At 58.5% G+C, this 13246-nt stretch overlaps 1 protein-coding gene across 3 annotated transcripts in view; it reads left to right on the top strand.

Moving 5' to 3' along the window:
• The window catches only part of PRKCA (protein kinase C alpha), a 283875-nt gene that overhangs the window by 256969 nt on the left and 13660 nt on the right, over nucleotides 1-13246 (top strand). For all 3 annotated transcript variants that reach the window (XM_069542356.1, XM_069542357.1, XM_069542358.1), the window contains exon 14: nucleotides 10514-10594. In XM_069542356.1, coding sequence (XP_069398457.1) covers nucleotides 10514-10594 — 81 coding nt within the window. The remainder of the gene's footprint in view (nucleotides 1-10513; nucleotides 10595-13246) is intronic.

Consider the following 13246-nt stretch of genomic DNA (forward strand, 5'->3'; position numbering starts at 1 on the left):
GTGTGTCCAGGAATTGGAATACTTCGCTCAAGGAATCATTGCAGGGTATAGAAAAGACCATCTAGGTTCAAAGTCTGTGAATTGCTCAGAGGTGAAAATAATCCTGTCCTCTGTGTAAACCTTCCTGTCAGGCACAGGCCAAGTGATTATCTTAGGTGGCACTTTCCTTAACAGGCAAAGCGGAGGCTTAAATGTTTGTGACTGTTTGTTCAGAACCCTTGAAATGGTTTTTGGAACATCTCCTTAAGCAGTGAAGATGAGCAAACGCAGAAAATGTCACTGACACATGGGCAGCCGAGGTGGACACCCACGGAAGGGGCCCAAATCAGAAGCTAGCTCCTGAAGCTGATGTTACACGACTCTCTGCTTTGCCATAGAAAGGACCCTTTGAGGTCAGCTTGAGAGTCCCTGAGGCTTCATCTGGACCTCATCCCCCACCTGAAATTCAGCTATCCTGGCCTGGGAGATCCAGTTAGAGTCAAGGGCCTGCTGGCGGCCGACTAGACCCGAGCCCCGTCGGCTCTGGCCTGGGAGAGAGCCAGGCAGCGTCTGTGGGCCCCCAGCTGCAGTGGGGAAGAAGCCTCTGGAAGGTGCACCCCACGGAACCTCACAGCCCGGTGGGGCAGGGGTGTGTAGCCCCCCCCCTCAGAGGGAGTCACCCACAACGCAGAGACCCTCTTCTCCAGACCAAGCCCTCGGAACACAGCGTCTGCCTGTCACACTTGGCACACGACTTGGGGGAGGCAGTGGTGGGGTTTGGAGTCGAGACACTGAGCACAAAGCCTGTGTGTCCTCTGCGCGAACTGCACCATCTCCAGAGAGAAGGAAACGCCCGAGGGAAAGCCGCGAGGTGATACGGACCACGTGGATGCCTGAGGGGCTCAGTCACGACCAGACCCTTTCTTCTCTAAGGCAGTGAGTCAGGATGGTACCCGGGCAGGCCCCTGCCCCCCCGCCAGAAGCCGGGCTGAGCCTGCAGCTGGGAGCCCCTCCCCTCGGGCACGCTCCCCGCTAGGGCCCCGTGGAGGTGGGGCTGCCCGAGGGTCGGACACGGAAGCGGTTCCAAGTGGGCCACTGCCAGGAGAGCCCAGAGCCTCGGAGGAGCCCGCGTTGCCCTGGGCGACGACAGACGGGCCTCCAGCCCGGGTCACTCCCGGGAGGAGAGGCTTGCAGGCCTGCCATGCCCTCTCTCCCCGCCCGGGCCCGCCAGCCGGAATTGCACATGCACGCCCATCCACGGGCGCTAGGGGCCAGATGGTTTCCCGTCCTGGGGCCCGCCTGTGGGGCTACCGAGAGCTGCCGGAAGTCTCCAGTGTTTATGAAATATGCCCGATTCTTCTCTCCCTCCCTCCACCTGGGCCGGCCTTCCCCTCCTGAAGCCTTAGCTCAGATGTCACCTGTGGGAGGTCGCCTCTCCCGGCCACCCTGGCCCCGGTGGCAAACCTCCTGCCCCCCCGGCCCCACCCCTGGCCCCTTTGGTGGCACATGTCACCCTCTGATGGACCACATCCCGTGCTCACGCATTTGCTTATTTGTCTCCAGCTGAGCTCCAAGCGGCAGGACCCTTGGCTGCTGCTCGCTGAGGAGTCCCTACCCCTGCCTGGGAGACTGGAGCTGCCGTGGCCCGCAGGACAGGTGTGGGGTGACCACGGGGAACAGGGCAGAGGCGGTGGCCTCGTGGCTCCCCTCATCCACGACTGGGCACCCCCGAGGGTCTGAAGGTGGACGGGAAGTTCCCCCAGGAACCCAGATGGCCCAAGAGGCCAGAATACCCTCCTCCCTGGAGATGCCTCCTGGTCTCTAGGAAAAGGTTGCAGAGTGAGAGAGTGAAAGGATCTGAAAGGCAAGTGATCTGAACAAGGGCCTCGTTCGGCGCTCACAGGCGGGCAGCCAGGCAGGAAGCTAGCGCCTGCCAGACGGGAAGAGACGGGGAAGAGACCCAAGCCAGCGCGGGGTGCAGTGGCTGCTCTGAGGTCGGGCTCGTGAGCGCAGGGCGCGTGGCCTCGGAGAAAGCCCTTGATTAAGAAAGACAAGGATAAACCGGAAGGCGCTTCTTGCCATCAAAGGCCGATTTCCCTCCGTGTCGGGTCACGGCCCACCGGCTCCAGCAGCCCATGAAGCAGCTGCCTGCCTCCCCCGCCCCGAGGAGGAGCGGCTAGAGAGCCCTGGCCAGGCGCTTTGGAAGGGAGGGGGGGGTCTTCCTTAAACTGCACACTTGTCTCAGATCTTTAGAGGAGTGATGTTGCTTGTATTACCTCGCATATTCTATCATCCGCCCGCGGTTCTTTGTCTCGTAGTTTTCCTGGCATCAGAGCTGAATGGGTTTACCAGTTCTCTGGAGCCTTGGGCCCCTCCTGTGATGTTGTCCCTGAGCCCCTTCCTGCTGCCCAGCTCCCTCCCCTCCCCCACGCTCCCTCCTCTTCTCTTCCTGCCCTCCCCTCCCCCTCCCTCTCCTCTCTCCCCTCCCGTTTCCCTTGGCCTCCCCTCCCCCTCCCACGCTCCCCCAGAGAAGACACGCTCCCTGCAGATCAGCCACGCTGCATGGATGCCCTGCTGAGTGGAGACGCATTGACCTCCTTGACATCAGTCTAATCTGCAAACTCGGTGCTGTTGGCCCTATTTTCCAGATAACGAACCAGAGGGGCAGAGGTCTGTTTATTTCCCCGTGGCCTCAAGTCCTCCGCCGGCCGACCTGGGCTCTGCACCAGGGCTCCTCAGTCCCCCCACAGCGGCCGGAGGCCACCTGGGGATGGACACCTGCTCCCATCCAGACCTGGCCGTGTCCTCTGAGCCTCCGTCCGGGCCTGGCCGTGTCCTCCGAGCTGGATGCGCTGACACATCCTGACTCTGGGACCCTGTGGCTGCGTCCCTTGGCCCTTCCGTTGAAGATTTGTTTAAATCTTTTTAAAATGGGGCCAAGAGCACTGAATCCCTTTTCACCTTTTGTGTGGCGAATCTGCCCTGGGCCGTGGGGAGGAGCAGGCGGGCGTCTGGCCCGAGGTGGCGCGCAGTGTTCCTGCTGCGGGGCCTGGACTGCACTCCTGAACCTGTCCCCTCCTTCGTTCTGATGACAGTCCTGGGGGTGAGAGGCACAGTGCCTGTTCTGCAGACGAAGAAAAGGCGAGCTGGCCTGTAGGGGCTTGCAGACCACAGGTGGCAGGGCAGGCTCCAGGGCGCCCTCCCCGAAGGGCTGCCTGTGTCCCTCACGCCTCAGTGTACCCTTGCTCTGAGGGTGCCGCACGCATCCGTAAAGACTCCCTGGACTGTGAAACTCTGAAAAAGCCTCTATTCTGGCTGATAAAGATCTTATTGGCACACAATGTGTTCCTAATGCCTGGTTCGTTCTGTCGCTGCACAAGTGATCGTCTTGTTCAGAAGTGCCAGGAGCAGTGGGAACCGCACCGTGCTCGGCAGAGGAGGCCTGAGATGATGGGGGGTTGGGGGTCCAACGGGGTCGACGAGCAGTGAGTCGGGCCCCCCACCTGCCGGCCCGGGGGAGACCAGTGACCAGACTGCCGTGGCTGAGCTCGAGAGCCCCTCATGAGGCCAAGGCTGACGGCCGTGCGTTGATTCTGGATTGATTCGGCTCTGCTGTCGCGTAGCCCCACGCAGACAGGATGTCTCCGAGAAGGGAAGAGTTCTGTTTGATTTTGTGACTTTTTTTTTTTATGGTCATTGAGTCAACCCTGGCTACAGCTCTGCTCTTTTAAGAACTCAGGGTGACGTCTATAAAACGGGAATCGTCACAGTGCCGTTTTCAAAGCGCCACTTCGAGGACTAGGTTTTGCCCATAGTAAGCTTGGCCTCCAGGAAGGGCTTCACACGGTTGTGTCTCTTATTTGGCGGTTGTTTCAGTGGTCTGCTGCTGTGTAACCACCCCGAGGCTTAAGGGCTTGAAGCTACAACCGAGTCAGCACTGGGAGTCTTCGAGTCAGGACTCAGCAGGAACGTGCCGGCCGGCGCGGCCCGCCGGGCTCTGGAGGGTCCATGGGGGCCCTGGGCTCTGGCTCTTGGACAAGGCCCCCCGGGTCCTCTTCTGTGTGGTCTGCCCTGCGTGAGATTTCTCCTCCTCCAGTGGCTTATTCAGAGCTTCAGAGGACCTCAATGAGGCCCCTTAAGCTGCACCTAGAACTCAGTTGCTGTGTCTTCCCCCCACATTCTCTGGGTCAGAGCATGTTCACAGGCAGCTCTGTATCCAGGGGAGACACGTAAGTCCTGGATCCTGGTAGAGGTGAGGCCTGTCCCCCCGCAGAGGCTGTCCAGGATCGTGGGGGGCGTCCCCTGCACAGCTGGCCTTGAGCTCTGTGTCGGAGAACCCTCAGCACACTCCCTGAAGGGGGTAGGTCTCAAAGGCGCCCAGGACCCAGGCAGGAGGCCCCCGCTCTGGTTACCCAACTGGGATCAGCAAGTGTTTTCTGCTAAGAGCTAGAGAGAAAATGTTTTGGGTTTTGCCTTCATCTAAATTTTAGATTTCGCCAATTTGAGCAACTGTTCCTGCCAAAAGGCTCAAAGACTGATCATCTTTTTAACATTTTTCCATTTGCATTTAAACAATTTAAAACCGTGCTCAGCTCCCAGGCTGCACACGGAGGGCTCACTGGATTTGGGCTGCGTGCAGGCCGAGGTAGACCATCCCCTCCCTTCCAGCGCCCTCCTCCGCCTCCTCAGTTGGAGTCCCTACAGCTCTGGGGTCCGCAGGGCCAGGAGGACCCTCCACCTGCTCTGAGAATCCCTCCCCGGGTGGAGCCCTGGGTCTTCCCTACCCCCTCCGTGTCCCTGCTTCCGAGCTTGCCAGGCCCTGGCCGCCCCCGTGGGTACGGGAGACGCGTCCGGGGCACGGTGGCTTAGGTGGGGCTAAAACTCAGCCTCTGTCACTGTGTCGTATTCTCAGCGCATCTCGCTCTGAGGAGGCTCTTGAAAATTTCACGTTGGGAGAAGAGAGAGAATCTGAAGGTGTCCCGTTCTTTGGGCGCAACAGGCAATGTGGAAGTTGGTTTGGCATGGGGCTGAAGAGGCTGCAGGGCCCAGGGCAACTGGGATGGTGTTTCTCCAGCCCTAGTTGTTCCACGGTCAGCTTCCTGCCTTATCCCTTGATGAGCAAATGTTACAGAGGAGCTGGAGGGAGATTGGCCAAAGAAAGAGCTTAGAGCTTTACCACAGAGCCTTGGAACGGGGGTGCTTTCTCCCCGGGTAACTGTGTGCTTGACGCCTCATCCGAGGACCGCTGGCGGCCTGCTAGAGCACATTCCAGAACCAGACACACCAGGTGTGTGGGCGCGGGGTCCTCCCACCAGATCAGAAGTCTGACGGTTTATTCAGAATTTTACGGGTGCCTCCTTCAGAGTCAGCACAGCCCCTGCGGAAGACAGTTCGGCAGTTTCTTAAAAAGCTAAACATAGTCTTCACCGTACGGTCCTGCCTTCTTGCTCCTAAGTGTTTACCCAGACGAACTGAAAACGTGTGTCTGCACAGCAGCCCGCAGACACGGGTTTACAGCAGCTTTAGTTGTAGCCACCAAACCCTGAGTGCTGGCGAGACGCCCTCCCGCAGGTGAGTGAGTAGATAAACTGCCACACGTCTGGATGGTGGGGTGTTATTCAGCACTCAAGAGAGGAGCTCTCAAGCCCTGAAAAAGCCTGGGCGAGCCTCAGTACACACGACGAAGTGGCAGAAGCCAGCCTGAAGACACTGCTCAAGCTTGGCTCTCGTGTCTGGAAGAGGCGAAACTAGAAGACCGTGGAGAAGATGGCCCATCACCACGGTCGGTGGGGGGCCAGGGCGCAGAGGGGTCTGCGGGCGCGGAGACTCGAGTACAGTCGTGGCACTCGCCACGGTGCGTTTTCAAAGCCCGGTGAGACGCACAGGCCGAGAGAGAGCCCTGACGTAAACGCGGGGTCCTGGTAGAGGCCGGCTCAGGGGACAGCGAGGTGCGGCTGCAGGTCCGTCGGCTGTAGCAAAGGAACCGCGTGGTCCAGGTCGCGGAGGCCAAGGCCAGGCGTCCCGCGTGCAAGCCCCGGCTTTGCCCTGACCGGCTGCTCACCCGAGGCTGGACTAGGCCGCCTGACCCGTCTGTCCCTCCTCCTCCATCTTTGAAACGGGCTGCTCCTTCTGCTGGCGCCTCACGAGGGCTCCACGTGCCGGAAGAGAGGAGGCCCCGGCCCTTGGTCAAAGTCCTGATCGTTGCTGCTCTCAACTGCTGCCCCGGATTCCACAAAGGCCCGTCCGCGTCGGCCCAGGACGGTGGGGGCCGGGGCGGGGGGTGGTCCTGGAGCAACATCCTTCCAGCTGCTGCCGGCCTGTGGCCTCCTAAGAGACCAGGGCTGCCCCCTGCCCCTGCCCCTTCCTCCCTGGTTCTGAGCCCAGGCTGGCAGAAAGCCGTTCATACCCTGCTTACAAGACAGGCAACATCCCGACGCCCCTGAACACGTGGCTCGAGGGGCTATGGTAACGGTCACAATGACAGACAGCCGTGGAGCTGGTGACCGGGCCCCGGGGCCGCCTCTGCCTCCCGCGTGCCACTGGGAGGCCGCCGGCTCCAGCCTTCCTGCGAGCCTGCCTCTCCTGTCATGAGTTTCCTGCGACGGGAACCATGTCGCCAGGGCAGCCCCTCGCGGGGGCCTGCAGGGCACCGGGCATCTCCTGGGCTGGGCTGTGCTCCCAGTGCCAGAGACGGTGCATCCGTCTCCTTTGGGGGCAGACCCAAGGCAGCCTCCCGTCCGCGCGGCGGTCCCTGAGCAACGGCCTTCGCCCAGAGCTGGCTTCCTGGGTGGGTGGGAGCAGGAGCGCCGGACTGGATGGTGGGAGCCGGTAGGGCTCAGACAGTCTGGACCAGCCCCGCCAGATGGAATAGAATGCAAGCCAGAGCTGCCTTCAGGCAGCCATGTGTCTGAAAACAGAAAGAGGGGAAGTTAGTTCTAATATATCTTATTGAACCCAGTATATCCAAAGTGAACAATTCTCCACGGGCTATTCTGCACTTGGGGGTTTTGCACCCAGAGGTGCATCTCCGTTTCACTGCTGCTTCTCAGAGGCTTGGAGCCGCACGTGGCTGAGCGGCTGCTCAGGGGGCCAGTGCAGGTCTCCCCTAGGCCTGCGCTCCTAGGTGCTCGGCTCTCTCGCGGGTTCCGTCTCTAGCAGGTTCCCCTTTGCAGAGAGGTGGAGATGTTTGTTATAATAGCAGCTCACTGGGGGCAAAGTCTGCTTCTTGCTGACTGAGGGTGTGTGGCGCTGAGGTCACCACCTCTCTGGCAACTCAGATCTTAGAGCCGTCTCATTCCATCCCGGGCAAAGCCGGCGTGATGGACTCTCAGGGTCCCCAGGAGGAAATGCTCCTGCTAACCCCTAAGGCTGTCCCGTTACTAACACCCGCAGGTGCTGTGGGGTTCAGAGTGGCCTTGGGCGCTCCGAGCAGGGCTGGCTGGCTGCGTCTCAGAGGACGCAGCGGGCTTCTCAGCACCAGTCAGGAGAGCTTAACTCTGTGGACATGGACCGCAAGGAGCAAGTCAGTACAAGAGTCAGAACAAACAGCATTGAAAGCTTCAAGCGGCCTTTAGGGTGTGTGGGTCATTCTGGCCAGAGTCAGAGTTCCGCACCCTGGACTCCTGACAGTTACCCGAACTCGGGGGCACCTTCCAGCCCGCGAGCAGGCGGGCCTGGATGGTGAGATGCTCGGATGTGGGTGGAAGTGGAGTCCGAGGTAAAGCTGGTTCCCTACCCAGGCCGCACTTCAGCCTCGTGGGTCACACAGCAGTGTGGGGCCTCCGCACAGCCTGTGTTCAAAATAAACAAAAACTGAAATAGATAGACAGCAGTTTTCCTATACAGCTAAGAGAGCTATATTTAACATCCTATAATAACCTAAATGGAAAAGAATTTTTAAAAACATATATAGGTGTGTGTGTCTGTGTGTGTGTGTGTGTCTGTGTGTGTGTGTCTGTGTGTGTGTGTCTGTGTGTGTGTCTGTGTGTGTGTCTCTGTGTGTGTCTGTGTGTGTGTCTGTGTGTGTGTGTGTCTGTGTGTGTGTGCCTGTGTGTGTGTGTCTGTGTGTGTGTCTGTGTGTGTGTCTGTGTGTGTCTCTGTGTGTGTGTCTGTGTGTGTGTGTCTGTGTGTGTGTCTGTGTGTCTGTGTGTGTGTGTCTGTGTGTGTGCCTGTGTGTGTCTGTGTGTGTGCCTGTGTGTGTCTGTGTGTGTGTCTCTGTGTGTGTGTGTCTGTGTGTGTGTCTGTGTGTGTGTCTCTGTGTGTGTGTGTCTGTGTGTGTGTCTCTGTGTGTGTGTGTCTGTGTGTGTGTCTGTGTGTGTGTGTGTAGTCTTCCCTGGTGGCTCAGATGGTTAAAAACCCGCCGTTTGATATCTGGGTCAGGAAGATCCCCGGAGGAAGGCATAGCAACTGACTCCAGTATTCTTGCCTGGAGAATCCCATGGACAGAGGAACCTGGTGGGCTACAGTCCACGGGGTCACAAAAGAGTCGGACACGACTGAGTGGCTTAGCACAAACACATGCATATATATGTGACAGAGTCACTTTGCTTTATACCGGAAGCTAACACAATATTGTAAATCAACTGCCTTTCTATTAAAAATTCTTAAAAACACTAAGATACTGATTAATGAGAACAGATTGAGGGCCTCTCTTTAATATAGTTAGGAGAACAAACTTTACTCAAGGGCTTTTGAAATATAGTTACAACAACTGGAATGATGATTTTGAATCTTGTTAAACTAATCCTCAGAGCCCTTTGATTCATATTTTATTAATCCCAGTGTGAGTGGTTCCGTGTATTTGAAAGCCATAAATTGTAGTTTTAAAACAAATGTGTCAATACTCAGAGCATAACTTAGTATCTGTTTGGTTTGGGGCAAGTTTCATAGGCGCAGTGCATCTCGGTTCTGTCCCCTGAAGTCTGAAGATAGCGGTCGTTGCTGGCTCCCTGGGCCACACACACTGTGCAGTGTGACATGCTAGGAGCTGGGCGAGTGAGCCCTCCTCTCCCAGACAGGATCTGTGGCCCTCTACTCGCTCAGGTCAGGCCATCGGGGACTGGTAGGACTCCAGCATTTCATGTCATTAGGGAATAAACTAGGGACACATTTTGGTAGGGTTTTTTGTGCTTTTCATGTTTGTACTTTCTGAGTTTTCAGACAAGAACAGTCTTCAAGAGAAACTAAGGGCTCTCTGCAGGTCCCTCTGGCTCTCCTTGTCTTGCCGAGGAAACGAGCTCTGAAGCTACCACATCCGAACATGCGCCCCGTTCCCACCCACACGGAGCCAGGAGCACATCCTCCTCATGCCCCAGTGAGAAATAGTAACTCGTTAAAAGAACGGGGTGGACAGACATACAGGAAATTAGCTCATGTCCCAGGACATTGCTTAGACGTAGGGGAAACATAGCCTAGGGTATGCCAGGGTCCTCTAGGACGCCCCAGAGTTCCCTAGGGCATCCCAGGGTCCTCTAGGGTGCCCCAGGGTCCTCTAGGGTGCCCCAGGGTCCTCTAGGGCACCCCAGGGTCCTCTACGGCATCCCAGAGTCCAGTTTGTCTGCAGAGCTGCAGGTAGTTGTACTGAGCACCTGTCGGAACCCTCCACCCAAGTCCTGGGGCGCCACCACTGTCAGCAACGTGTGTGCTCAGGCCCACAGCCTACCTGCGAGGCAGTGTCTCTTAGAAATCCGCGTCAGTACTACCCCCTTTCCCAGGGTGGGGCAGGGGGCCTAGAGCGTGAGGAGGATGTGTTCCCGGCTCCGTGTGGGTGGGAACAGGGCGCATGTTCGGATGTGGTAGCTTCAGAGCTCGTTTCCTCAGCAAGACAAGGAGAGCCAGAGGGACCTGCAGAGAGCCCTTAGTTACTCTTGAAGACGGTTCTTGTCTGAAAACTCAGAAAGTACAAACATGAAAAGCCTGCACATCTGAGAGTCTCCAGGGGGTAGAGGGGCGAGCAGGGGACAAGGTCTCTGGGCCCGTCACCAGCTGCAGCCAGTGGGTTCATTTACTCAAGTATTTAAACCAGATCTAAGATGCCACGTGTCATGTTACACCCACAGACACATCTCTGAGGCACATGGGCCTTGCATAGTTCTCACTTCTAACTGAAGGACACTTTGTAACTAGCCCTCAGACCTTGTAGCCAGGGAACAACGTTGGCAACAGTCCTCTGACATCATCCAGTCTCAAGACTGGAGTTTAGTTTTGCTGACTTCTTTTCACAGTTGGTCTGAATCAAGATTCAGACAAGGTCCAGCTTGTACGTCTGCCCTTATCTCTCCCTGGGCAATTCATTGTGCTTTCATAGAAGTCAGCGAGGCCGAACCTCCAGTTGGGAAAAGGAAGACTAGGCTCCTCTGCCCGTGTGACCCAGGTCAGATCACCAAGGGCACCGCTGCCCGAGTGCCTCTTTCTATAATCCCTGGTGGCGACAAGCATCGTCGCCACCTCGTGTGGAGAGCGGAGTGTAAGCGCCTGCACGCCTGCCTTCCCTGTTCGCTCACTGAATGCAGTCGATGTTTTTGCCTACTCACAGATAATCGCCTATCAGCCGTATGGGAAGTCCGTGGACTGGTGGGCCTATGGCGTCCTGTTGTACGAGATGTTGGCCGGGCAGGTGAGTTTCGCGTTTTCACGTTCATGTGCGGCCGCGTGGCGTGACGGCTGCAGGTCTGTCAGGCCAAGGTCGTGGGACGCGGCCGATTCCGGTCGGACTTCCCTGATCGTGGTGAGAGCGGGAGAACTGGTGCCAAGCTCATCTTCTGATCAAAAAAGCCCTGTTGGCGGGGTGCAGACGGCGCACCTTTCTCGTCACCCACTGAAGCCCCCACGCGGTGCAGACGGCAGCCGCCTGCTGTGCTTCCGTGTCTTAGCCGGGGCCGGGGTGAGGTGCATGGTTCTCCAGAAAGCACCAGCTGCTGCGTGTGTGGAGACAGTCATCGTCAAAGGAAGATGTTAGTTAAACCCAAAGAGGTGTTTCAGTAGCTTCTCCGTCTGCCCTTATCTCTCCCTGGGCAATTCATTGTACTTTTCATAGAAGTCAGCAAGGCCGAACCTCCAGTTGAGGAAAGGAAGACTAGGCTCCTCTTGCCCGTGTGAGCCAGGTCAGATCACCAAGGGCACCGCTGCCCGAGTCCCTCTTTCTAAGGTGTGGCTTCCTGTCCATGTCACTAGGCTCAGGACACAAGCCGCCGTTGGCAGACAACCCCCCCAAACCTCAGTGGGTTAGCAGCAACAGGGGCACGTCCGTCTCTGGGTCTCGGGGCAGGCCTGTGGGTGGGGAGCTCAGCCCGCAGTCATCCACGGACCACGCTGCTCCCGGCTGTGGCTCCGCCATCTAGGGCCTCAGGTTCCACCGCTGCCTCCTCCTTACTCAACTGGCCGGTGGAGAGAGGGGGGCAGAGTGTTGAGGGGCCAGCCTGGAGCCCACATGCATCTCTCCTGCCTGCGCTGTGCTGGCCACGGGCCCCCGAGAGGCAGAGGACTGGCCACGCGCTCGGCGTGGGGCTGCGGGGCTGGGGCGCCCCAGGCACATCTCAGCCGTTTCTGCCAATGATCCTGTCCCGGGCAGCTTCCGGTGACCTCTTAGCCTTCCAGGGGCTTCCCTGGTGGCTCAGCTGGTAAAGAATCCCTCCTGGGTTCGATCGCTGGGTTGGGAAGATCCCCTGGAGAAGGGAAAGCCTTTCCACCCAGTAGTCTGGCCTGGAGAATTCCATGGACTCTGTAGTCCACAGGGTCACAAAGAGTCAGACACGACTGAGCGATTTTCTCTTTCCCATCAGCCTCCAAGTGTGCCGAGGAGTTTGCCCTCTGTAGCTAAGAGCCTTCGTAGGAGAAAATGTAAATAAATACCCCCAAAGAAGTCTCTGAATCTTTGTTCTTGGGAAAGAGTCACCCTTTCTGACAAGTCACCTCCATCAACTCACTTATTATCCCTTCAATGCGGATGTATTAAATGTGCCTGGTGAAGGTTCTGAGCAGCACACAGACCTGACCTTCAGGAAGCCTGCAGTCTAGAGAGAGACCGTAGATGAGGAGCGTTTGCCGCTCAGCGTTGGCAGGGACTGGCTCCCTGACCCCACAGACAGCCGGTTCCTAGGGGGACTGGCTCCCCGACCCCACAGACAGTCGGTTCCTGGGGGGACTGGCTCCCCGACCCCGCAGACAGCCAGTTCCTGGGGGGACTGGCTCCCCAAGCCCGCAGACAGCTGGTTCCTGGGGGGACTGGCTCCCTGACCCCACAGACAGTCGGTTCCTGGGGGGACTGGCTCCCCAACCCCGCAGACAGCTGGTTCCTGGGGGGGACTGGCTCCCAGCCCCCGCAGACCACTGGGTTCGTGGGGTGACTGGCTCCCCGACCCTGCAGACAGCCGGTTCCTGGGGTGACTGGCTCCCCAACCCCGCAGACAGCTGGTTCCTGGGGGGGACTGGCTCCCAGACCCCGCAGACCACTGGGTTCCTGGGGGGACTGGCTCCCCGACCCCACAGACAGCCGGTTCCTGGGGTGACTGGCTCCCCGACCCCACAGACAGCCGGTTCCTGGGGGAACTGGCTCCCTGACCCCACAGACAGCCGCGTTCCTGGGGTGACTGGCTCCCCAACCCCACAGACAGCCAGTTCCTGGGGGGACTGGCTCCCTGACCCCGCAGACAGCCGGTTCCTGGGGGGACTGGCTCCCCAAGCCCGCAGACAGCTGGTTCCTAGGGGGACTGGCTCCCCGACCCCACAGACAGCTGGTTCCTGGGGTGACTGGCTCCCCAACCCTGCAGATTGCCGGTTCCTGGGGGGACTGGCTCCCCGACCCCGCACACCGCCGGGTCCTGGGGGGACTAGCTGCCCGACCCCACAGACTGCTGGGTTCCTGGGGTGACTGGGGGGGACTGGCTCCCCGACCCCGCAGACCTCCGGGTCCTGGAGGTGCGAGTGCTGGAGTCGACGGCACAGTGTCTGCGCAGGCCGGGCGTGTCCTGTGTTACTCAGTGCACCCGACACGGTGTAAGTGCTACGTACGTGGTTGTAAATACGGTATCAACAGTCTGTGTTTGCTGAAAACCAGCACGCTGTAAGCACTACGTATGTAGCTGTAAATACGGCATCAGTGCTCTTTAAGTGTTTGCCGGTGTGTGGCAAATCCAAGTTTCCCTTTTCCTGTATTCATGTATTTTTGGCCATCCTGCATGGCTTGTGGGATATTAGTGTCCCAGCAGGGATCAGACCCGGGTGCTGGCGGTGAAGGCAGGTCCTAGCCACGGGATGGCCGGGGAATCCT

Source organism: Ovis canadensis, chromosome 11 (assembly GCF_042477335.2).
Source record: "Ovis canadensis isolate MfBH-ARS-UI-01 breed Bighorn chromosome 11, ARS-UI_OviCan_v2, whole genome shotgun sequence".
NCBI lineage: Eukaryota > Metazoa > Chordata > Mammalia > Artiodactyla > Bovidae > Ovis > Ovis canadensis.